Source organism: Cardiocondyla obscurior, linkage group LG01 (assembly GCF_019399895.1).
Source record: "Cardiocondyla obscurior isolate alpha-2009 linkage group LG01, Cobs3.1, whole genome shotgun sequence".
NCBI lineage: Eukaryota > Metazoa > Arthropoda > Insecta > Hymenoptera > Formicidae > Cardiocondyla > Cardiocondyla obscurior.
In genome coordinates, this window is record NC_091864.1 from 4,938,721 (window position 1) to 4,960,849 (window position 22,129).

The window sequence follows — 22,129 nt, forward strand, 5'->3', positions numbered from 1 at the left end:
ATTGGTTCTTGCCTTTGGTTTTGTATTAGGTCTGACTGTAAGAACCAATCGTGGGGAATGTAGCATTTTTGTTGAACGCAGCCAATACGCTTGTTTCAACTGGCTGCTACTTTTGTTTCCGTTAGATTGTAAATGTACCTTTACATCGCACAATGCTCACCGAGTCTTGCTCTTGAAATAGTAATCTTATTGAAATATATTAAAATTTATTTGTAAAATCAGTTATAAACATTGTAACATAATTAATAACTTATAATACAACACAATTATAGGATTCAAGGATTCAATTTAAAAAAATTATGATGTAAATTGATACAATTAATATATTTATTATAAAATCTTAATGTACTTTTTTTTTTTTTAGATACTTTGGTTAAATAAATTACAATTTTACCATTAATACACCAATGAATACCAGTGTTCAGTCATTCCTTGTAGTTGTTCACCTTCCTGAGTTATTCTGCAACTTAAATACACACATATGTTAAAATTAAATAAAAAAATTTTTAGTTGTAAGAATAAGAATTTTTTAATCAGTTCTTCTTAGAGGTAGAAACGTATATATCATAATAATGTCATAAACTAATATCATCATTTTTAATTTTTAATTAAATATTATTAATTTTAATTTAATTTACTAAATTTTATTATTTATAAAAACTTACTTCTTTTTAATTTGTTTAATCTATTCGTCATTCTTCAGTAGTACACAATCCTGCAAATTAAAAGAGAAAATAATTATTATTACAAGTGCACAGTATTAAATCTATAAAGATATCTATGTAATGGTATATTTATCTTAAATAGTTAACCATAAATAACCCATAGAATATTAAACAAAAAAAGTGTTGGAAACTTTGAGAAACGGCTCCAGACAGTGATCGTGTGGATTCCGAAGGCAAGTTCCCCTTTTGTTTTACCTCCCACAAGCATTCATGCTCCAGTGAAATACGAACTGGAGGCATGCCAAAATGAGAGGAAGCATTGATATAATTGTTAACAATTTTGAGAAACAAATTTATGTTTTTTACTCGAATTTAGATTGAATTACTCAAATTGCGCGATATAATCCACAAATCTTGTTTTATTTGAGTAGTAACCTGAGCCACGTGGCGACTCCAAGAAGAAAAAGGTTAGAAGCAGTAAAATTCAAGGACCCCGAGAATTTTATGAATTACATATGCGATATTCACGCTCAATAAATAATCAACGAATCAATATATCAATACTATCTTAAAAATTTTACATAAAAATGGAAAGAAATGTGTAGACAAAATTCGCATGAAGAAAAGTAGAGAACACAACTTACCAAACCAAATGCTGATGATGAAATGGGAGGAATCAGGAAGAATCAAGTATGGCTGCGTTTGGTGAAGAAACTGTTAAACGATGCCGCTAGATAGAGCGTAACTTGTGCGATGGCGTAATTTGCGTATCTTTATTCAACCAATCGCGTCTCGCTAGTGACTTTTCGCTTTTTTCGCCAGTATTAATTCCCGCATGTTTGCGCTCGCGCGCGTGTTAAATGTCGCTGTGTTCATGAACAGCAGTGTGTACGCGACGGCGAAGGTGAAAATGTTGGCGATGACCGCGGCGCGCTGACACACGGTCGACACGACAGAGTGGGACGCCTCCTGCGCTTGCGGGTGCATAGTGAAAGCGACGACAACGATAACGAAGATTGCGTGCGAAGGAGTAAAGCGACGCATTGCGAGCTATAGAACCGTGATCGGTGAGGTGCGGCGCGTCATCGCCGAGCACAGCGGCGTTTTTATTCCGGTTCTTTTCTCGTGCTCCTTCACGTCGACGGCTATCTTGCACGCGCGCGCGCGCACTTTTCTCTCTCTCTCTCTCTCTCTCTCTCTCCTTCTTCCTCTCTCTCTGTTTTTCTCTGCTTCTCTGTCTGCCTTGAGGCGCCGAGGACGATCAGCTGTTGTGGGTGTTTCGCACGGTACCTTGGTGTTCGGTATGCCCGTTCTGCGAGTTCGGTGCCAAGGCTTGAATTGCTGAACGCAAAGGTGAACTAGTCGCAGGTGGAAAAGTCGTGGTACGACACTCCGGGGACGAGATGGTTTCGCCGCGGTGCCGAGACTCACTGACGCGCACAAGCACGTAGGGAGTATGTGCCAGAAGGCGAGGCTCGAACGACGGGGATTATGACGAGCAGCGTGAGAGTCCATCGACGTCCGCGCAGCTACAACGGGGTAAACCGTGCGTGTCTGCCATGTACATATGATTATCCGGGTTCATGCGTTCCCTTACTGTCAGCGGCGAGCGAACGACGACGACGGGCGCGGAAGGGAGCATTCCGGCAGGAGGGTCACGCCGAACGCAGGCCTCCACGTCGTCTGTAAGTAACGACATCCAGGGGATGCCTAGCCTACACTCGCTCGTCTTGCGACGAGCACCGTTGACGGACATGGGCGCCGCTACCAGTTCCGTCACGTCCGTCAATCCCCCCGCCCCCGCTAAGATTACGGCCGGCCAAAAGAAGATCGAAAAGAATAAGCTGAGCGGTATTAGGCTGCCCCTCATCCGCAAGGAAGCCAGCGTGGTGAATCTCTCCTTGACGGAGAGAACGACGCCGAGCAGAGAGGCGGACGCGCCTCTTCTTCGCCCAGAGAGCAGCGCGAGCCTGGAAGCTCGCAATGGTAGTTGGATCAACTTGGGCCCCGGCGCGCTTAGAAAGTGTGAGACTGCTGTGGGGCTGAGTACCTCGGCGCTCGAGGGTAGGCCCATCAACCGCAGCAGAGTCTGTTCTCGTTGCTCTAGCCTACTGTCCCTGGCATCCAGCTCGCGTTACAGCCTGGCCGCTGGCAACTTCGTTCCCGCGAGCTCGCAGCAGACAATCGGACGGATATTTTGTAAATTATGTCTCGTCGACACCTCCCTCTCCAAAACGTTCAAGATCGATGGATGCGGCTGTTCCTATTGTAAAGATGTAAGTTCCTAGACCTGGGCCATGTAGGAAATAGTATATATTCGATCTGTATATATTTGACGCTGGGAAAGATGTTTACTAGTCGGTTTTCTCACGATTTTTAGTGTATGCGTGCCTATGTAGAGTTTGAAATTGAAGAAGGTGCGTATGAGATTAGTTGTCCTGATGCTCAGTGTGATCAAGGCGCCATACTATCCTTGAAGGAGATATCGAGTCTTGTCAATACTGAACTCGTGGATAAGCACTGCAAATTTCGTTTAAACAGAGGTGAGTAATACAGATTCTCTGTTTGACTTAGCTTCTCAAACAGAGTTATGCGTCAGTGGTCTTTACGGATGCAAAAGTCTAACTTTTTATTTAAGGTGATCAAGATTCAGCCAAATATTTTTATAAAATAAAAATCTAATATTAATATTTGTGTGTTCAGATGTGTCAATGGACAAGGGACGCGCGTGGTGTCCACGAGCAGGTTGTGAAACAATATGTTCGATAAACGGCAACAGTGGGAGCGGCACTCCTCTAGGACCTGTTCACTGTCCCAATTGCTCCACAGATTTCTGTTCAATATGTCGCGAGCCTTGGCATAACGGGCCCTGTTCCGATCTTCCATTAGGAATACCGTTCGGGAACGATCACATTAAATGCTGTCCTATGTGTTCCGTGCCGATAGAGAAAGATGAAGGTTGTGCTCAAATGATGTGTAAAAGATGTAAACACGTGTTTTGCTGGTACTGCTTAGCATCTTTAGACGTAAGTATCTAAAATGCAAAAAAGACTGCAATTTATGTTTTACAATTCTACATTTTTAAGAATGCTATTACAAGATGTACATTAATTTTGAAATTGTTAACGCGCAGGATGACTTTCTGTTGCGACACTACGACAAGGGACCATGTAAGAATAAATTGGGCCACTCACGTGCGTCCGTGATATGGCATCGAACACAAGTTATCGGGATTTTCGCTGGCTTTGGCCTACTGCTACTTGTCGCATCGCCCCTGCTGTTATTAGCGGCACCATGCATCGTATGTTGTAAATGCCGTGTTTGCGATTCCAGACTTGAGCAAGAGGAAGGCGACACGACGACATAAAACCTTCCAAACCTTTTTAATAGTCTTGCTTAATCACTTCTTCGAACTAAACTAAAGTATAAGCACTTTTCCTAGGCTTCCACGCATGGGAGACAATATAATTGGCAATTTATATAGATATACATGGCATTTTGTTAAGTTTACGTTTTATTTTATTTCTGCGTTTCTTACTAAAAGACACGTGTTTGTAAAACGCCAGAATGCATATCTCAGTCAAGAAAGGAGAGAAACAGAGCATATTGTGATTAATTACGTATTTATGTTTTACTTAGGCGTTGTTCGGACAGAATAAGAGATGTTGCAATCTGTATAGTTGTAATATATTTGTTCACTCGATATACATTTTATTTTATTTTATTTTATTTTGTATAGTCACTTAATAAGTTTTATATGATTATGATGATTAATTTTATAAAAAAAAAGAATGATAATCATTATTTAATTATGTGATTCAAACGTAAGTTTAATCATTTATAAATACTCATAGTGAACTTTACACAGAAACATTCCGAAAATTTATTTATATTATATTCGATCGTATTTGTATTACTGCCACGAAGTATGCTGCAGTCGAAACATTGTAAAATTTGCAAATTATAACTGCGTTTCTTTTTTATTCATTTCTATTAATCAAAAAATGTCATATTTTTTTCTTGTTTTCGCGAAGCAAGTGGCAATAACGGGAGCCAATAATTAATTTTTTTTTTCCTTATGTATTACAAAACTAAATTATATTTAAATTATAATATATATTTTTAAGTATACAGTATGTGTATATCTATATTTATGCCCGTATCGAATTGCCGTGCAAAAGCTCAGATCTACGATTTTTATAGCGAAACGAATTTTGATCATGCGAAGTATTAGATTGCACAATCTTCTAGTTACTTTAATTCGTGGGTGCTTTCACGTTTGGTGATCCAGTGGCATGTATATTACATGTACATTAATTTAGAAACGCGTATAAAAAAATAGCGAATAAAAAAGAATAGCTATTGTATTATGGAAAAAAAAAAAAAAAAAAAAAAAAAGAGATCTATCTCACACGATCGTGCATTTCGTCATCGAAGTTGAGACAATGTTGTTGTTAACATGTATTTAACACGTTATCTTTATCGATCGTCATGCAAGAGCTGTGCAGTTAACGTTTGACATTAAGAATCTATAAATCAATATGTGCCATGCGATTGCGAGACTCTATCGAGAGTTACTTCCAGGAGCTCGGAATCCGCGACGAAGTGGATTCGCGTCGAAACGTGTTAATTACATTCATAATAATCATCTATTATAAGTAAAAATTAGATCGCTAAAGGTCACGGATCTAAATAATTGACTTTGGACAATAGTTGTATGTTACCTTCAAGGAAAGAAAGATTCTCATCGCGAATAATGAACGACAAAGGTATCGAGAAAGCGACGAAAAGAAAAAAAAATATATATGTACATATATATACATATATATGTATATGTATGATTACGTAATAAATATATGTGGTATTTTGTATATATAGTGAAATGTGGACGCTTAAGATATATGGGAGGACGTTATGTTTTGGCAAATTTTGACAAGATGCATTTCTCGCAAGTAGCACCAAGAGTTCAGCGAACGATTACGTTACTCGATAAGTTCCCGTATAGTCGACTTTCATTATTTTACGTCAGAATTGTTGAAATATCATTTGTTGTATTATTAATCGCACGTGAATATAAAGAGGAAGAAGATACACGCATATGTGTGTAATTATGCATTTGAGTGTTGCGCGTGTGTGTGCGTGCGTATGTGCACTCGTGTGGTAAAAAGAATAAAGATACAATGAACTAGGAGTAATCACGCACGTTTGCCTCTTTAAATTCTTTTTTTTTTATCCGTCCAGGCGCTTCTCTGATCTCGCATGCTCAAAATGTCGGCTGTTGCGTTCGAAGGAACTTCCGAAGAACTCGGCCAAAACCTTTCTCGCACTCGTGTGAAAAGAAGAAAAAAATAGCCGCTTTGTTTAATATTAATGAGACGTGTACATGTATCTGCGGAATCGTACAAAATAGAGAAAGAAATTGCCCAAGGTCGGCCAATCGATATCGATGACGTCAAAGTTGAGAAATGCGGCATAAATTATTTCTGCGACTCGCGTCTAGCGTGCGAGATTTCAACTGATAAAAAGGCGCACACTAGCTTTGTTTGCTCGGCGATCGTAATGTAAAAATTATTCTCCCGCCTTCGTTATATGCTTACTTACCGCGGCGTTTCGTAGCTCCTTTCGTTTTGCGAGCTGAATTTTTCCACCGGCGATTGTACCACCGCCGCGAGCTCAAAAGTGTCCCGTTAATTTAACAGGCCTCTCAAACCAGTGGAATCGAAGAGAGAGAAGCTCTTGGCGTTTCTACTTTTCTCCCATTATATTTACAGGGTCGATGAGACTGGACGACGAATCTTCTCGGCCTCAATACAGTGCTCGTTGAAGTTCTTTAGCTACGTTTCTTCGGCGTTTATACAAAATTGAAGAAATATATATCCTAAAGAAAGAAAAAAAGTACGAGAGAATACAGAAAAGGCTGTTAAAAGGTATGCATTAACAATGTAGCTAAGAAAATAAAACGCACCTGTTGAAAAAAATAATATTTGTACATTTTTGATACATTAAACCCATTTATTATTTGCTACATAATTTGCCGTATGAAAGTATAATGCAATAAAGGGTAAAATTAATCGGAATGAAAAAATTCGCACTCGAGAGTGATGCGATAGATAACCGGTGGAACGAGCAAGCGACTTCACACATGTGCTCGACACATTACACATGTTATCTAATGCATCACACTTACCAATATCGATGGAAACCATTCTTTAGTTGATTAGGGCTTACGTTTTATTCTAAAAGACACGTCTGCAGACTTTCTCTAAAAGCCGCGTGCATTATTATGTATGTATACATATATATATATAAAATACGTATTGACAAATACTTGTTAAGAAATAAGAAAAATGAAGACAACGTGAAACGTGAGTTACTGTGTATAAATCGTTAGTACAATAGTAAAATAATGGAAAAAAAGTAAACATCTAAAAACTAACAGATAATAGTTAATTAATAATTTGAGTGATAGCGGTGAGGGCTCTTAGACGAATAACTATTTAAGAAAACCCTTGGCCTTGAACACATCCCTCATAAAACCCTTCAGATATCCTATCTCTTGTTGCAAACTCTTCATCTTCTCTTTTAGCTGCTCGTTGTGCTCCGCCAGTTCGCGCTCTTCGCCTAGGATTTCCTTGATCTCCTGCTTCTTTTTCTGCCTGTAACGCGTGGCCGCGTTCTTATTCTGTTCTTTTTTCCGTACCTTCTTATCCTCGAGGGATGATCGGGAATACGGCTTGTGGCGATACTTCGAAGAGTCGTGAACATCTTGCTTCAGCTTTAGGCTTCTTCTCTCGGTTTCGACGCTCCAGTCGGGATCGTCGGTGGAGTCGTCGGCCGAGATGCAGCTGCTGCCGGAGCTACACGGGCTCGAGGGGGACGACACGTTCTTGGTGTGTGAACGAACGTATTCGTCAACTACCGCTAGCTCGTTCGCGACATCCCCGCCGAATGCGTTCAGTGATATATTTTCGGCGGTCCATTGACGTGGCGTACTGCCCACGTATAGTGAATTCTCCGCCGAGGCGATGTTATATATCGGCTGATTATCCGCGAACGGCTGCACGGGCTGCAGGGTGACCAGCAACTGGGTGTCTACATTGATAGCTTTATGAGGGGGTGACTGCGGGGGAGTAAGTGTCGAACTGGTTGGTGGAATTATCTGGTGGCAGGCCTCGACATCACCCAGCACCGTCTCGAACTCTTGCAAGAGGGTCTGCGTGTTGTCATGTTGCTGTTGAGGCTGCTCTTGCTGCAGCGACGTCTTTGCGATAATCGGATAGCCAAGTGGCGATTTGGTTGGGTTGCTCTCAAAGAAAGAGACATTGTCGAATAGAGGTATATCTACTATTTTTTCTTCCAACCAATCCGAGAAGGGTTCTGTAAGCAAAACAATATCTTGATTAGTACTGTACTTGATTGCGTATTTTTTCATATGTCAATCTGTTAAGTGCCTTAAGTAAGAGTTTGAATAACCACTTAAATTATTGTTTCAGGCTAACTTTAAAGAAATATTTTACTATTATTTTTTTCATCTATAAAATATCTATAAAGTAAAAAAAAAATTTATTTATATCAATAAAATGCATATTTTATATTAAAATAATTAAAAAAGAAAAAAAAGAGAAAGAAAACGCGCAATAATAAATATAAATAATAAGGCAAATTTACTTGAAAATTCTGCAGTTTGCGAGTGGTATCATTTTATCATTTGTTTCGGGGTAAATCGCGATAGGACGGTGCCGTAGATCGAAAAATTCTATTTCTAATTGGCGTCGCGTATTATTTCGCAGCTACGCTTGCGATGCATTTATTCGTTTGCAAATGAATCACACTGGCGATATCACATTTCCTGGTGTGCGTATTGTTATTGGATAACGTAAGACGCAATAGCTCGGCGCATCTCTGGAAACACGGCGCCTATCGAGATATTTGTATATTTGCAGGCATGTCCGGAAATGATCGATCTCCGTGTTTCCCATACCGTTTTATGACTGTTTGCTACGTATTATCATCTGGAAATTACGTTATCCATCTTTCGCCTTCGGCGGGATCAGGTCAAATTTCTTTAATTAATTAATTTTTTTTTTCCTTTTTGTGTAGTAGCGGTGCAATCGTAGCGCTCGGGGAAAGATAGTATTATGTAGCTTTAGCCTGACAAATAACGCGATTAATAAATTCAATTTATATGATATAGTAATAGTAATAAAATTATAATAATAACATATATATTTAATTTTTTTCCTTCTTTTTTCTTTTATGCAAAAATTAAAATTTTGACGTTTCAAGCTACTGGCTGTTAACATTTGTCATTGCAACGTGTGCAAACAATTAATAGGTGTGGCGCGTTAAATACAATTTCATGGACGTTAACTAGAAAAACAAGTTCCTCATTTGCAATTTCATTTAAAATGAGATCAATCGCTCGGCTACTGCAGCGATTTCTTATTCTGTATGCAAAGCGCTGCACCTTGAAAAAAATCTTTTTTACAAATTGCTTTATTAATTACTGACGCACACGCGTCGGCCTTACGGAGCGTGGACTTCACTTTTCAAAGTGTTCGATCTCTTTGGAGAGCTCCGTCTTCTCCCGGAGAATACAGCTAATTAAGGACCCGAGGCGCGTAACGTTATAGCTGAAGAATTTTCGCACTCTACGACAGCCGTGACCTATTTTATGAAACTTTGATCAGTAGCTATTGGACGTTATCTCCGTTTAAATACAGAGGGCAGAAGGTTAGATAAGACCGCTTCTGTATTCGGATGACGTTAAATGCTAAACGTGCACAAAGAACTTTCAGGAAAACAGAGATACTCCAGTGCAATTAAAGCGATATCAATTTTTAAAATGCCGCTATACATACACGCATGTACACGCATGTGTTAATAGCATTTTTAAATACGCGATACTACTTTAACTTGCGCTCGCATAACCAATTTTCTTTTTTTTTTTTTCCATTTTTTTTTTTCCTCCAGGTTGTTGCATATCTCCGGTTCATTATAATAATTTTTATCGTACTTCTAGTTCTTGAAAAGGACGTGGATTAATAGCGAGGCACTCTAGAGGTGTGAATATTTTTTATCTATTACCTTCCTCATAATCTACAATATACTTTTATAAAAATGTTTCGTAACAAACGAGTTAATTGACTTGATAATGCGTTATGAATGCAAATCGGTGACAAATGAGATCGCGTAGAAAATAGATTGTAAATTTCTAAGCACTTGTTAAGACGAGCTTGCGCACGTTGAGTTTGTTCCTGAAGATCCCTGGTAATACTCGCGCCTACTTTTTGCATTACCAGACGCACGATTTTGTATATTATTTTTGACTTTTACTCCACACCGCCGGGATGCGGTCCGAGGCTTCGAGACGTCGTGCCGACGAGAAAAGTGCGAAACGTGTTTCGGTACGAATAACATTAGGTCGTCTGCTTAATTTTAATTTCACAACTTTTATAATTTGTATATATTGTATAATTTAAGATAAGAATCCGTAGATATAAGATAAATAAAATCATCTGTTGTACGTGAGCTTTTTTTTTTTATTTAGTTTATGTAATATTTTACTAAAAATAAATTAAAAAATTACTCGAGAGTTTTGCGAAGACTTTTTATCTCTGACAAAATACTTTAGTGTCGAATGTCAAAAAAATATGTTTTGCAAGGGCAGAATTTGAAATCTATAAAGAAAGTAAAAGCGAGATCCCCAAGGAAATTATTAAAAAATTTTTTACAAAGTATTTCTTTTAACAGACTCTTAACGTGAACTTTCTATGTAAACACAATGTGACAGACTTTGATGTAACGCGAAAATACCTCGTTAACATGAACGTTCTATCCAGCATATAAATAAACTATTCGTTTCCAATTCAAAATTCATCTAAAGCGTGCAAATCATAGATCAATTTTCTGCCAAAAACCTATTTAAAAGTCGACGACGTATGAAACGTGACAAACATAATTTCTAGCAACCAAGTCGCTTTCGTAGCTACGTCGCGCGATGAAAGTAACCGGCTCATGCCTCTGAATTACGAAGCGAATCGACATTATATTGTTTATAAAAATGTGCATGGAGACTGCGTACCATAAAACTAACACAGAACTGAACGTTCGTTATGCCCACATTTACAATACGACCAGATAACACGTTTCTACTCCCCTCCCGCGTCCAGATAATAAATTCTGTGTTATGCCGCAACTCGAGACAACCCGTCGGGGCAGGCGGGAAGCGAATGAACAAGTGGGAGACGGAAACCTACCGCTGTAACATAAGGCAGCCATGGCAATTGCGGGTAGCTCGGTGTTTTCCTGGTTAAAGGGACGGGAGAAGAGAGATCAGGTGGGAGTGTGTGTCTGGTGTCGCTGGTTGGAAAGGGCCGGTGATCCCAATATGAATGTTCCTTCGATAGCGCCGATGCAGCGTTTCGCAGCTCGCGCGGGGACGTAGAAGAACACGCAATTCTCCCACGTGTGGTTGCGATCGCACGGCCGATTCTCAGCGTCTTTTCACGAGCTTTTGGGAGTTGACAATGATCTCTCGGTTCCACGTGTACCGATATGCGAACTGCATGCTATTATATAACATTAGCACACTCCACCATCGAGGCGACAAATCGCTTTCACGGATCAACTTTAATGGTGCCAGTCTCGTAGGGTTACCGTAGTGCCACCCTTCGGGTCGCGCGCCCGTGTCATGCACAGATATCGTTTCCACGTGTCGATCAGCTGTAACTAGTGATGCCTGCGACCTTGATCCAAGCGGCACAGATGTTCCACGATAGCTCACACCGCGTTTTCTACCGACGTTGTTGCTCGACGCGGTCCTGGAATCCACGTGGTAGTCTAGCGTCTCTCTGAAGTCTGGGATGATTGTTACGTGATGATCTCAGAAATCGCAATCTCTTTCAAGTGCGACGTGGGCTTGTCACGTTGAGACGCAGCCACGTGCTTCCGCAAGCGTGCGCCCAATGTTGCGTCTGGTGTTTGATCTCGTCGCAATCGCGTTCTTCACTGTCTTGAAGTTTTCCAGCTGATTTCTGGCACGGCGAGAAACCCGAGCAGAGATTGGTCCGTGTTCTGCTCTTCGTTCAAGAGACAAGCAGATATTTCTGGCAATTTGTACAACAGGCAGATAGAAACTCTAAAACGGAGAGAAGACGTTTCCACGAGTTCGAAAAACGTTCGCGGCCGAGGTATCAAAAGATGTCATGCGATACCGACGAGCGGGAGGGTACTGATAAGAGACAAGATGCTGTGAACCCTGGGAACGGCGGGTAATGAAACACTGATAGAGCGCGGACGGCTTGGCGAATGGCAATCGTGCAAATTGGACTTCGCTGGGCTGTATACTGACGAGAAACCACTCCTGCTTATCTTTGGACTTTCCCCTCTGTCGCCCCTACTCCCTTCTCTCAATTGCGCTGCTGGCACTCCTCTATCGCCGTTACCCCGCTATCATCCCACAAGCTGAAGCCATTCGCCAGAGGTTAACCAGTTTGTCCCACTCTCTTTTATGGAAAAAAGGAGAGAAGCGCGTTGAAACGAACGCGAGCGAAGAGGAAAGACTGTATACCGAGCGGTGCCAGCGAAAAGAATGAAAGCGATACGAAATCGAACGAAAATACCAGTTTTCACATTTTTTTTTTCTCCACATAGAAAAATGCGAAAAGTAGGCGACTCTTAAGTTTATGAGCGTTCACGCGCCTCTTGGGTGTCCTTTACCATGATCTGCCAATCGGTTGCGGCCTGCGCACGCGGATATCGCGTTCAAAAGCATAAAGCAAGCGGTCTTTTTGCATCTCGCTCCTTTGATACGTGATATCGAGAACGGCTTGTATCGCCACCGAGGTCTACGACGTCGACGATCTCCGCTAAATCGCCTATTTATAACGTCGCTTGATTCGCTGGCGACGATACGGTGATTAGGATTTCTCTTCGTCCGAACGCGACTACGTGTAAAAATTATACGATACGTAATTGTATAAACATGAGAACTCTCTCCGAGACTCAACTCGAGACGTCAGCCTTCTTTTTTTCTTTTCTAAAGCAAGTAATACGCCGAAGTTATACCGAAGCGCGCACGGGGATATTACATCAAGGAATATAATCGTAAAAACAGTAATCGTACAGATAATTATCTCCAAACATTGTAATTTTTAAAAGATAAACGTGGATTCTCAAAATTTGAGAAATTAATTTTTCTTTCAATTAATTACTTTGTCGATTTAATTAACTGAATTTGTTAGTAAGCTGCAGTTTTCACAACACGTAAATAAGCCTATCTCTCTGCCCGTGTGTGATAAAAGTGTAAAAAAAGATTTGTCAGAAATGTAAATTTAGTTCTTTAATATTGCATGAAAATTAAGCAATGTTTCAGTTTCAGAGATTTGGCAACAAACCAGGACGAATATCTTTGACTGAGCACCATATTCTTAATATGCTAAGTTCAATAACAAATTTTCTAATTTTACTTTTATTTTAAAATTTAATTTGGGCAAACTTTATTGTGGCAACAGCTTCTGGAAATTTTTTATCAGATTCGGCGTTAAAGTTATTGCAAAAACACAAAACAGCAGTTTTATTTGTTTCAAGAAAAATAAAGTTTAAATTTATTACGGCATTCGTCATTAAAATCTAATTTAGTAATGATATTAAGTAAAAATACTTGAATCATATCTTAGTGACTTATGGACTTATATATAAATCTTACTTTATAAAATCATGTCAAGCAAGAACCAGAATGACCCAAGATTAGAAGATACATTTCCAACTAAATAATTGATTTCTGTATTTTTTTTTAACTTGCATTATGATATACTCATTTTCTACACCGTGAAGAAAAAAAATCAATATATACGTTATTTAATATTCTCTTAATCTTTAAATGATAATTAATTTATTCTACATGATTTGTAATTCTAACTCAACTTCACGTGTTTTTAAATAAAAATTTAAAAAGATAAGACCCATTCATGTAAGATTTATCTATCTGGCTTTTGTTTAACATAAAGCAGCAACATCAGCAAAAAAAAAAAAAGTGTAAATTTTATTACCTTCTTTAATCCATTCGTCTAATTCTTCTAGAAGCTTTTTTGCCGTTTGTGCGCGGGAGGGAGAATCATCATACATAACAATCTCCGCAGCATTGTTAGGGATTTCTGCAGACTGATCATTGAATAAAGCCCAATCCTCATCAACATCTAGCAGCGATGCCCCACTGGGGGACACCGGCTCGTTCTTCCACGGTGACATCTTCTGGGATTGTTTCGATGACATTTCCAGTGCGAATCCAATCCAAGGATATTAAAGAATGATGAAAAGAAATTTGTGTCGGGTTAGCGACGTAGCTCGTAATGAGAGCCATTTTGGCACTGAAAAATAAGAATTTGCATTACTAATTTATATTTAATACATTAATAAGTATTAGTTTAATTAACAAACAATAAAACATTTTCTCTAGTTACAAAAAAAAAAAAAACATAAAGCTAAAGAGCCAAATAAGATCTTGCTAAAAAAAAAATATATATATATTGCAAATAAAACAATTTAATAGCTTAAAAAGAAATTTCCAATTTAAGATTTAACATCTGGATCAAGTTCGTAATAAATTCTTCATGTTTAGAACTTACAGAAGAAGCTAATAATTAATGATGATAATAATTAATTAATAACGATCAGAAATTAAACGACAGTTGAGAGGCTGCAGACAAGGTCCTCCCAGTTGTCGCTCGACTTCCATTCCTCGGATTGGAAATCACTAATATCTCCCGGTTATCACAGCGGAAGACTTTTTCAACTCTGCGCGATTACGTTGGAGCAGTCGTCGAGACGTATCAGTGCCATGATGCATCATGACGCAACGTGGGGCTATCGCCAGGCAAGATCTCCTGGCGAGTTCAGATCGGACAGCGCGTGCACGGGTCGCAAATAATATTCTGCTCCGCGTAATAACGACGACGCACAATCGCCCGACGAAATCTTCCACGACACGGGTCGACGCGGTCAAGCCCCAGGCGCAATAATTCGTCTGGCCCGATGACTCACAAGATGGCCAGCATCTTTCGCGGACAAGAGGAGCCAGCTGATGCGAGAAACGCGAGATACGTGTCAACAAAAATTCAGCTACTTACGGCATGATTACTTATGGGCCGTCGGCACACTTGCGTGTGCAAGCTCTTCGTGAAAAACTACAGACTCATCTTGCACGTATTCTGGAGCGCAGTGACAGTCGAAACGTCTTCCTGGTCAGCCTCATGGATGAGAAATGCGCGTGACGGCCTTCGCCCGTAGTTTCGATCCGTCACGTGACCCTTCCCTCCACATGTCGATAACCTATACTCCGCGCCGCTTTCTCGCGCGATTGGCCGCTTCCGAGCAGCATGGACTCGGAAACGCCAGAGGGCACGGAGGTAATCCGGGTTAAGACAAAGTTCCGGAGTGTGGAACGCCCGGCTGAGCGATAAACGGACCGTGTATGTTTACGTATCGTCCCGATTAACAATCGGAGAAAACATGGACACGACGTACATACCACTACACTGCCAAGTAATGCTCCCACGAGTTCTGAATGGTAGGTGAGCTTTTTTTCGATGTGTTTTAGAACGCGCGACACGCACATCGCCCACGAACGGATTTGCGCAATAAGCGGTAATATTGAAAGAGATAGGTTAGGTTAATGCACGCTGCCGAAATATATCTCGTTTACGTTTAGTTTCTTTTGTTTATCGATGTACATTAAATTTAAAGATTAAATTAGCGTTGACAAAGTTGGTAGAGGAGAAGCAAGCTGGATCTTGTCAGCGATACATCGGCAAAAATCGGAAAGTTTCAGGAAAAAAAAAAAAAAAAAAAAAAAGTCTTTGTAAAAGAAAGCGACTGGCTGTCTCTTGCTTATCGCGCGAAATTGTTTTGCTGCGTGTTACATGCGTGCAGTTATCGGGGAATATAATTAGGATGAAGATTAAGTAATTAATGGGAATCGGAGTTCGCGTTTATTGATGCCCTATCAAAAACTTTGTTAGTCATCGGAGCAGTGTTATCTCTCCGGGCCAGACATTAGAAATATTAGATGTTACGTATATGCATATGAGGTTTCACGTTTGCTCGTTCCTTTAATTTTTTTCGATTATCTTAATTATATAATGCCTATTTCAGTTTTATCTTAACTATTTTTCTATTTGAAATATTTCGAATCTCCTTACGATAGTATAAAAGGAATTACGCTCGACATTAGCTCGTTCTTTTATATAAGGCTTCACGTACGTTTGATAGTCTTTTAATTTTTCGATTATCTTAATTAACAATTGAATAAATAATATTTAATTCTCAATTAAAAATAAACGAAAAACAGGAATTTAATCACGCGTCCATATAGCTGGCCTAGAAATTCAAAGTAAACAAAATGATAAATCCTTAATATCGAGGTTTTATGGCGCCGCGGCTCCGAAAAAAAGATCGAAAAGTGTTAGGAGATTAGAATGTGTTAAATCGCTGTTCCCGCGAACGCCGTAGTTATGGTGGTAGAGAGAACGGCGCGCTTTAATATGTCTTACTAACGTACGTTTCCTAATCTTCTGATACTTTGTCATCTTTTCTCGAAGTCACGACGCTGCGGAATCTCAGTATTTACGGATTTATCGTTTCATCTACTTAGAGTTTCTCGGTCACCTATATGAGCGCATAATTAAATTCCCGTTTCTGTTTAATTGTAATTGAGAATTAAATATTAATTATTCAATTGTTAATGTATTTTTTAATAACACTGGAGATTACGAAACATGAGCTTCGCGCGCGTTATTTACTCTTGCTTCTACGTTAAAAAAAAAAAAAACTTTTTACTTAATAATTTTCTCCTATATTATCTCAATAATTTCTTATTTAAAGCTTTAAATCTCTTCACGACGGTATAAAAAAATATTACGTCGGATGTTAGCTTGTTTCTATGTGTATATTGCATACAATTGTGCAGAGTATTAAAAGATACGTCTGGTTTTCTTTCTAACTTCTAATTTTTATTTTAAAGATTCGAACAACTTGTTCAATTGTATATAATATTATAATCGAGCGGTAGGCACAAAGTTATGGCGCTGAAATTAACTGTGAAAAGGAACGAACGACTTCAGAACACGAATGTATGTTCAAATGTTTGCGTTCAATGTTCATTTGCTGGTGCATAACCCAGCCTCAAGCTGAATGAAATTGTGTGAATTTATATTTTTCCGCGGAGCACTCGGCGACCAAGGAGTGGCCGTGGAGTCATTTCTTATATACTTATAGCCTAATTGAATAATGCTCGTGAGCCAATCAGAATGCGGGTCAACATTCTACCGCAATGCATAGTTCGCACGTGGTAATCGAGTAGAGCATATAAACAAACGATTTGCTTCATACAGTGTTTGGTAAAACCGCCGCAAAACTTTTGGTTTAATGAACAAAAATCGCGATCCGTCGGTCGCAAGAAGATTAAAATATGTAGTGCATAACAACTAATTATGCTTGCTAATTTCCGCCGCGTGGTCCTAATCACGCAGTTTTAATCGCTTCCATAAAATACCTATTATACAAGAATTAATGTCACGTGTTACAAACTAATCGGTTTCATATCAAAGTTGCATGCGCATTGCGATTTAAGCTTGCACAACCTCATTATTAGAATAAGAGCGCAATTCGGGGGAAAGGAAAGCATTGGAACTGATTAGAATGGAGAAAAGTCAGCTCCGTCTTGACTTCAAAAAAAAAAAAAAAAAAAAAAAAATTAACTTAAAGAAAGCACACACTTGCACACACGCGCGCACTCGTTTTCTCTTATTTCTCCATTATTCTTCTTAGTTTTTATTAATTTCTTACTTCAGTTAAAAGCAAATTTTACGACCAATAATTAAACATTGCCGAGAATTTACAGGGTAGAGTACTATGGAAGCAAAAGGCGTAGGATATTTTATTACAGCGAGGTTTGTTGCTTTTGCTTGAAGTAGTCCTGCCTGAAGCTCTCGTTCATAATCTGTCCAATTTTCGTTCGAATCCACACGGGCGGCATCAGGGTAACGAACTTCTGAATACTGTGTGCCCAGTAACCAGTGCTGCTGTCCATTTTGCCCAGCGTGGCGATGGCATTTCTCGCATAAGTCGTAGCGTCGGGTACAAATATACTTGAAACCTGTAATTTTCACAAAGCACATGTAAAAATTTCGAAAACGCAAAGAGAGACAAACGTAATAATAACTACAAACAGAGCAGTGCGATTAGTAATGTCCGTTTGCCACTGCGTGGATTTACGCTTTATTCAAATTAATATATGACGACTTCACTCGTTAAAATACCTGTTAAAAATAAATGCCCAAGAGCTCGTTTTGATTGCTACAATAATTTCACGGCGATGATATTATTTTAGTAATTGAAGTACCTGAAGCTTAGAGCTGAACGCGTTCATTTTCGTGTTGACGAAAAGAGGCGACAGGTGTTGGACGGTCACGCCAAACCTGGAGTATTCCGCCCTCAGGGCATCGGAGAAACTTTTGACATAGGCCTTCGTTGCGGCGTATACTGTCATCAGCGGCAAGGGCTGGAGCTCGGATCCGGAAGAGACGTTGACAATCGCACCACGTTTGCGCTTCTGCATCTGGTCGATAACCAGCCGCGTCATCAGCGTGGTGGCACCCACATTTACGTTGATGATATCCCACAGCTCGTTCTCGGGCACCTCGCCGACGTACATGGGATACTCGTACTGCTTACCCACGTTGTTCACTTAAAAGAAATAATAATACGCGTGTTGCATTTGGACGCGTTATTCAACTGTATTTCATGCAGCAGATGTTACAATCATCCTTGACTCGTGCATTATCATGTTACGCATTATCTGTACTCTTTATTCAGGGAGAATGACCTCTGTCCATCGAATAATAAAAAGGGAAAGAGAGGAGTAACTGCGCGATGTCGCGACATTAAATGGCAAATACATGTTAATATATAACAGCATTTTTTAATTCAGTAAACTCGTTAGTATTGACCCGTTGCGGCAGAAAATTGTTATATTTATTTTAAGAGAAATCTCGAAAGCATAAAGCTAGATGTATTTATAATGTACTATTTTCTCAACCGCGGAGTGAAGTAATGTAAATAAAAAAGACAAAAAAATAGAAAAAAAAATTTTTAACCAAAATGTTATTTAATTAAGTTATAAAAATTTAAATTATCGACATAAATAAGAAAACTAATGCTAAGTTTATTTAATAATCAAGCTTTCAGTAATTAATTATTAAAATATCATGCAATTAAGCCAAAATTTTTGTAAACTGAAAATAATAAATAAATAAATAAGTCTAATTACCTAATATGCCAACAGATATATTTTTCATGAGAGGACGAATTTTGGTAAAAGCATTTTCTCCTTCGGCGAAGTCCGCCGCGATAACCCTCACCTCAATTTTCGGATTTATTAGCAGCAGTTCATCCTTTGTGCGTTCAAGCTTTTCTAAGTTTCTGCTGATTAGTATTAGATTCATATTTCTTGCTGCTAACTCCTTAGCATAAGCTCTACCAATACCGTCAGTTGAGCCAGTAACAACTGGAATATGTGTAGTCATTTTTTTACATACCTTACGTTATAATATACTTAACAAAACTATTGTGGATTTGATAAGATGTTTCGTCGTTTACTTTTCTCGTCTTGTAGAAAATGTCTTTATAGTCCAAAATGATGAAATAAAATATTACAGTCCAAGATTAGAGATTGTTAAAAATTTTAATAAAGTATTTTTAATATATACACTATTATTAAATGCAGAGTACAAAAGAGATAAACTGTTCATGCTTACCCGCCCAGTCGCCGAACTTTGTTCGCAAATCGATTGGTTTATTATCGTATATTTGCATAGTAATTTCAAATATGACACGCAGAAATCTCAAAACAGGACCAAGTAGGATCCAGAAAGTAATTAAAATTACTAACACCCAAAATGCTATCGTTGGTAGCATAATTTGTCGTTATTTTATGCGTGGCACTCGATAATACTCTTACGATTACCTACAAGTTAGAAGAATGTTTAAATTATAATTCACCGAGAAAACAAACTTGCCATTCTTTTTTATTTATAATTAAATTAAAAATTTATTTATAAAAATTCTTGAAAAAAATTGTTTAATTAAACTGCATTTAATTTTAAACATTTTAAATTTTATTTTGATTTATAAGTATATAACATTTTTAAAACCTTTTTTTTTTGTTATCGCAAACTTTTTTCAAACTTTAAAGTTTTCACAAACAGTGAGTGCAGTTTGAGAAATCATTTGCGAAAATTTCAAAGTCTTAACACGTGAAAGTATATTACTTAATCGCGCGAGGTGGTTTGGTAAGGCAACAAATATGACCGGCTGCCTCGCTTAGCGTTTTACCAAAGCTGAGCTTTTCCTCTTCTCTCTTATCTATTCACCTTCACTGCGATTTGTGCGAGTTTTTGAATACCGCCGCGGTAAAGAGATGCTCGAAGAACGAAAGCCGACGCGAGACTAAACCTCATCTCGCTCGGGTGATTGTACTGAAGGCTAAGTCGAGAAGTCATGGCACTTTCTCCTTTTGCTGAAATTCTCTTGGCTTCATGTACAATTTTTTTTGCAATTTCCAATCGAATAAAGGACTTCAACTTGTATTACATAGGTATGTTGCAAGTGTATTTAAAATATAATTTGGTCTATTAGAAATCGTGATTATCATCAAGTATTTACTTCCAATTCGGGGTCGGAAAAAATCGCCTCGCGGATGATCGATTCGCCGATATGTAAGAAATCATGTATGTACGTACAAGTTGACATTTCAGAAAACATCGGCATACCAGTACTTTCAACAAAAGAATTACGAGAGATTGCGAGAAGTTAATTCTTACGTACACAAGATTGTAAGACCCGTTGAGAAAGGCAATTAACTAATTTGCACTTAATTTTCGTGATTAAATTATGTTTCTTAAATATGTTTTGTGGCTTTACAAGTATATTTTTTCGCTTTTTTTTTTTATTTTTCTTTATTCGCTTGTTAAACTATTTGACCGTTTTGAAATACTTTTACATTGTATTTACGTGTAGGCTGATTTTACGACTAATTTCGCTCATATTGAAGTTAAGAGAGTTCTTTTTACACATAATGCAAGTTAAAAGCAGTTTCGCTAACAGTCCGACATTCATCCGTGATTGAGATTGCATGCAAGCATGTTGCTTGTCAATGATAAAACTCGTTGACCCTGATTGTGACTTACCAAGTATATGCCTTCTTCAAAGAGGCCACTTTTACAAGCGTTACTAACCGCATTTCCCGACCTACAATGTATCCAGCAGGAATCAAGAAATGCATTTTGCAAATAACGCGCAGCTGCTTATCTATATCGAATTATAATAATCAGTTAATTTTAAGCTGTTGAATTTGTAAACAAAGCGTGAAAACAAAATATGTGAACAATTTAATTTGCAAATAATTTAGATTATAAATTGAGAAATTGTTTTAATAATTAATAAATTCATAATATTTTTTGAACAGGCAGACTCGACTTTTTTTCTATAATAGCATTAAAGAAATTATTATTCTTATTTATTAATTTATTGTCAAGCAATAATTGAACTTTAAACAAATTCTGATAAAATAGTTTTTTTTTTTAAATTAATTAAATAATTTTTTTTTTTTATTAAATTTTTAGAAAATTTATGTTATTTCGCAAATCGTTTACAATAATTTTAATGTCAGTACTCAAGTGCTTTTTAATTGAAAAATTTATTTTAATTGACAAAAACTTTAATTGATTATTAGACAAATTATACTCGGCTGTTAATGCTATGTATAGCAATGATTAATATCTTTATCACTGATAAAATTAATAAATTGGCGTTGCTATTGCAAAATCGGAGGAAAAAGGATTTATGACATAGACGCTTTCGTACAGGTTGCGCAACTAAAATTGTGTAACAGTGCATGTGATCAATTCGCGCAGAAGAAAATTACTTTAAAAAAGCCTCATGTGTGACATAAAAGTGAAAGTTAAATATGTAAAGTACGCGATGAGACGAGACCGAGCGGACGATTGGAAAGAACGTGCAAATTGCGCGCAAACGAGTGAAACAGCGCGGAATATTCGGCCCACTTAAGATAAATACGTTTAAAAAAATAAAAGAATCCAATTTGTCCCCGTTCCGGCCAAGCAATTTTTAAGGCTTGCTGGCCATCATAAAGCCAAGTCAAGATCGAAATCGGCAATCAGCGACAGGTTTTTCGTGGCACGCCGGCGGAACGAGCGATTCGTTTGTTCATGCTTGCGAGCTCATCAATTATGCATTGTGTAATTTGATTTTACATCACGTGGCCTTTGGTATCTACGAACGCGTGCGCGCGTGAGCGAGCGATCGAACGGAAAGTGGGGAAACTCGTGGAGCGCACAAAGTTTGAAGTCAAAGGAGGATAGACCGATTTGTGGAGACCGAAAAGG

General features: G+C 38.4%; 3 protein-coding genes and 1 long non-coding RNA gene across 7 annotated transcripts; 1 reads left to right on the forward strand and 3 right to left on the reverse strand.

The window, feature by feature from the left end:
• Positions 1–305: 305 nt before the first annotated feature.
• LOC139105211 (uncharacterized) lies at positions 306–1,530 on the reverse strand. Of its 2 annotated transcripts, XR_011546144.1 has the most exons (3): positions 1,310–1,530; positions 666–715; positions 306–466 (listed from the first exon to the last, which is right to left on the reverse strand). It is a non-coding gene; the product is annotated as an uncharacterized lncRNA (long non-coding RNA). The 2 variants fall into 2 exon arrangements; XR_011546143.1 differs by lacking the exon at positions 1,310–1,530 and having other exon boundaries at positions 666–1,303.
• A 321-nt stretch (positions 1,531–1,851) lies between these two features.
• On the forward strand, positions 1,852–7,965 carry LOC139105121 (probable E3 ubiquitin-protein ligase RNF144A). Its single transcript, XM_070661041.1, has 4 exons — positions 1,852–2,941; positions 3,046–3,208; positions 3,369–3,691; positions 3,799–7,965. Exons 1-4 carry the CDS (start codon positions 2,249–2,251, stop codon positions 4,030–4,032), a joined length of 1,413 nt encoding a protein of 470 aa, XP_070517142.1. The 5' UTR covers positions 1,852–2,248; the 3' UTR covers positions 4,033–7,965.
• Crc (bZIP transcription factor crc) lies at positions 6,657–14,955 on the reverse strand. 2 transcript variants are annotated; one of them, XM_070661085.1, is made up of 3 exons: positions 14,795–14,955; positions 13,718–14,035; positions 6,657–8,042 (listed from the first exon to the last, which is right to left on the reverse strand). In XM_070661085.1, exons 2-3 carry the CDS (start codon positions 13,938–13,940, stop codon positions 7,159–7,161), a joined length of 1,107 nt encoding a protein of 368 aa, XP_070517186.1. In that variant the 5' UTR covers positions 13,941–14,035; positions 14,795–14,955; the 3' UTR covers positions 6,657–7,158. The 2 variants fall into 2 exon arrangements, with proteins under 2 accessions (XP_070517186.1, XP_070517193.1); XM_070661092.1 differs by lacking the exons at positions 13,718–14,035; positions 14,795–14,955 and adding an exon at positions 10,925–12,042.
• A 1,775-nt stretch (positions 14,956–16,730) lies between these two features.
• LOC139105181 (inactive hydroxysteroid dehydrogenase-like protein 1) lies at positions 16,731–21,789 on the reverse strand. Of its 2 annotated transcripts, none has more exons than XM_070661156.1 (5): positions 20,912–21,789; positions 19,481–19,689; positions 18,994–19,230; positions 18,067–18,410; positions 16,731–17,820 (listed from the first exon to the last, which is right to left on the reverse strand). In XM_070661156.1, the coding sequence occupies exons 2-5, from the start codon at positions 19,638–19,640 to the stop codon at positions 17,605–17,607; spliced, it is 957 nt and encodes a 318-aa protein (XP_070517257.1). In that variant the 5' UTR covers positions 19,641–19,689; positions 20,912–21,789; the 3' UTR covers positions 16,731–17,604. The 2 variants fall into 2 exon arrangements, with proteins under 2 accessions (XP_070517257.1, XP_070517249.1); XM_070661148.1 differs by lacking the exon at positions 20,912–21,789 and adding an exon at positions 19,877–20,200.
• Between the last annotated feature and the right edge of the window lie 340 nt (positions 21,790–22,129).

Excerpts from the sequence above, each read along its gene's own strand:
- LOC139105121 (XM_070661041.1), top strand. The coding sequence starts at position 2,249 with ATGCGTTCCCTTACTGTCAGCGGCGAGCGAACGACGACGACGGGCGCG. Across the intron at positions 3,209-3,368 it reads CAAATTTCGTTTAAACAGAG|ATGTGTCAATGGACAAGGGA; the intron begins GTGAGTAATACA and ends TTGTGTGTTCAG. Across the intron at positions 3,692-3,798 it reads ACTGCTTAGCATCTTTAGAC|GATGACTTTCTGTTGCGACA; the intron begins GTAAGTATCTAA and ends GTTAACGCGCAG.
- Crc (XM_070661085.1), bottom strand. The coding sequence starts at position 13,940 with ATGTCATCGAAACAATCCCAGAAGATGTCACCGTGGAAGAACGAGCCG. Across the intron at positions 8,043-13,717 it reads AGACGAATGGATTAAAGAAG|AACCCTTCTCGGATTGGTTG; the intron begins GTAATAAAATTT and ends TTTTGCTTACAG.
- LOC139105181 (XM_070661156.1), bottom strand. The coding sequence starts at position 19,640 with ATGCTACCAACGATAGCATTTTGGGTGTTAGTAATTTTAATTACTTTC. Across the intron at positions 18,411-18,993 it reads TATATCTGTTGGCATATTAG|TGAACAACGTGGGTAAGCAG; the intron begins GTAATTAGACTT and ends ATTTCTTTTAAG. Across the intron at positions 17,821-18,066 it reads CGTTCAGCTCTAAGCTTCAG|GTTTCAAGTATATTTGTACC; the intron begins GTACTTCAATTA and ends TGAAAATTACAG.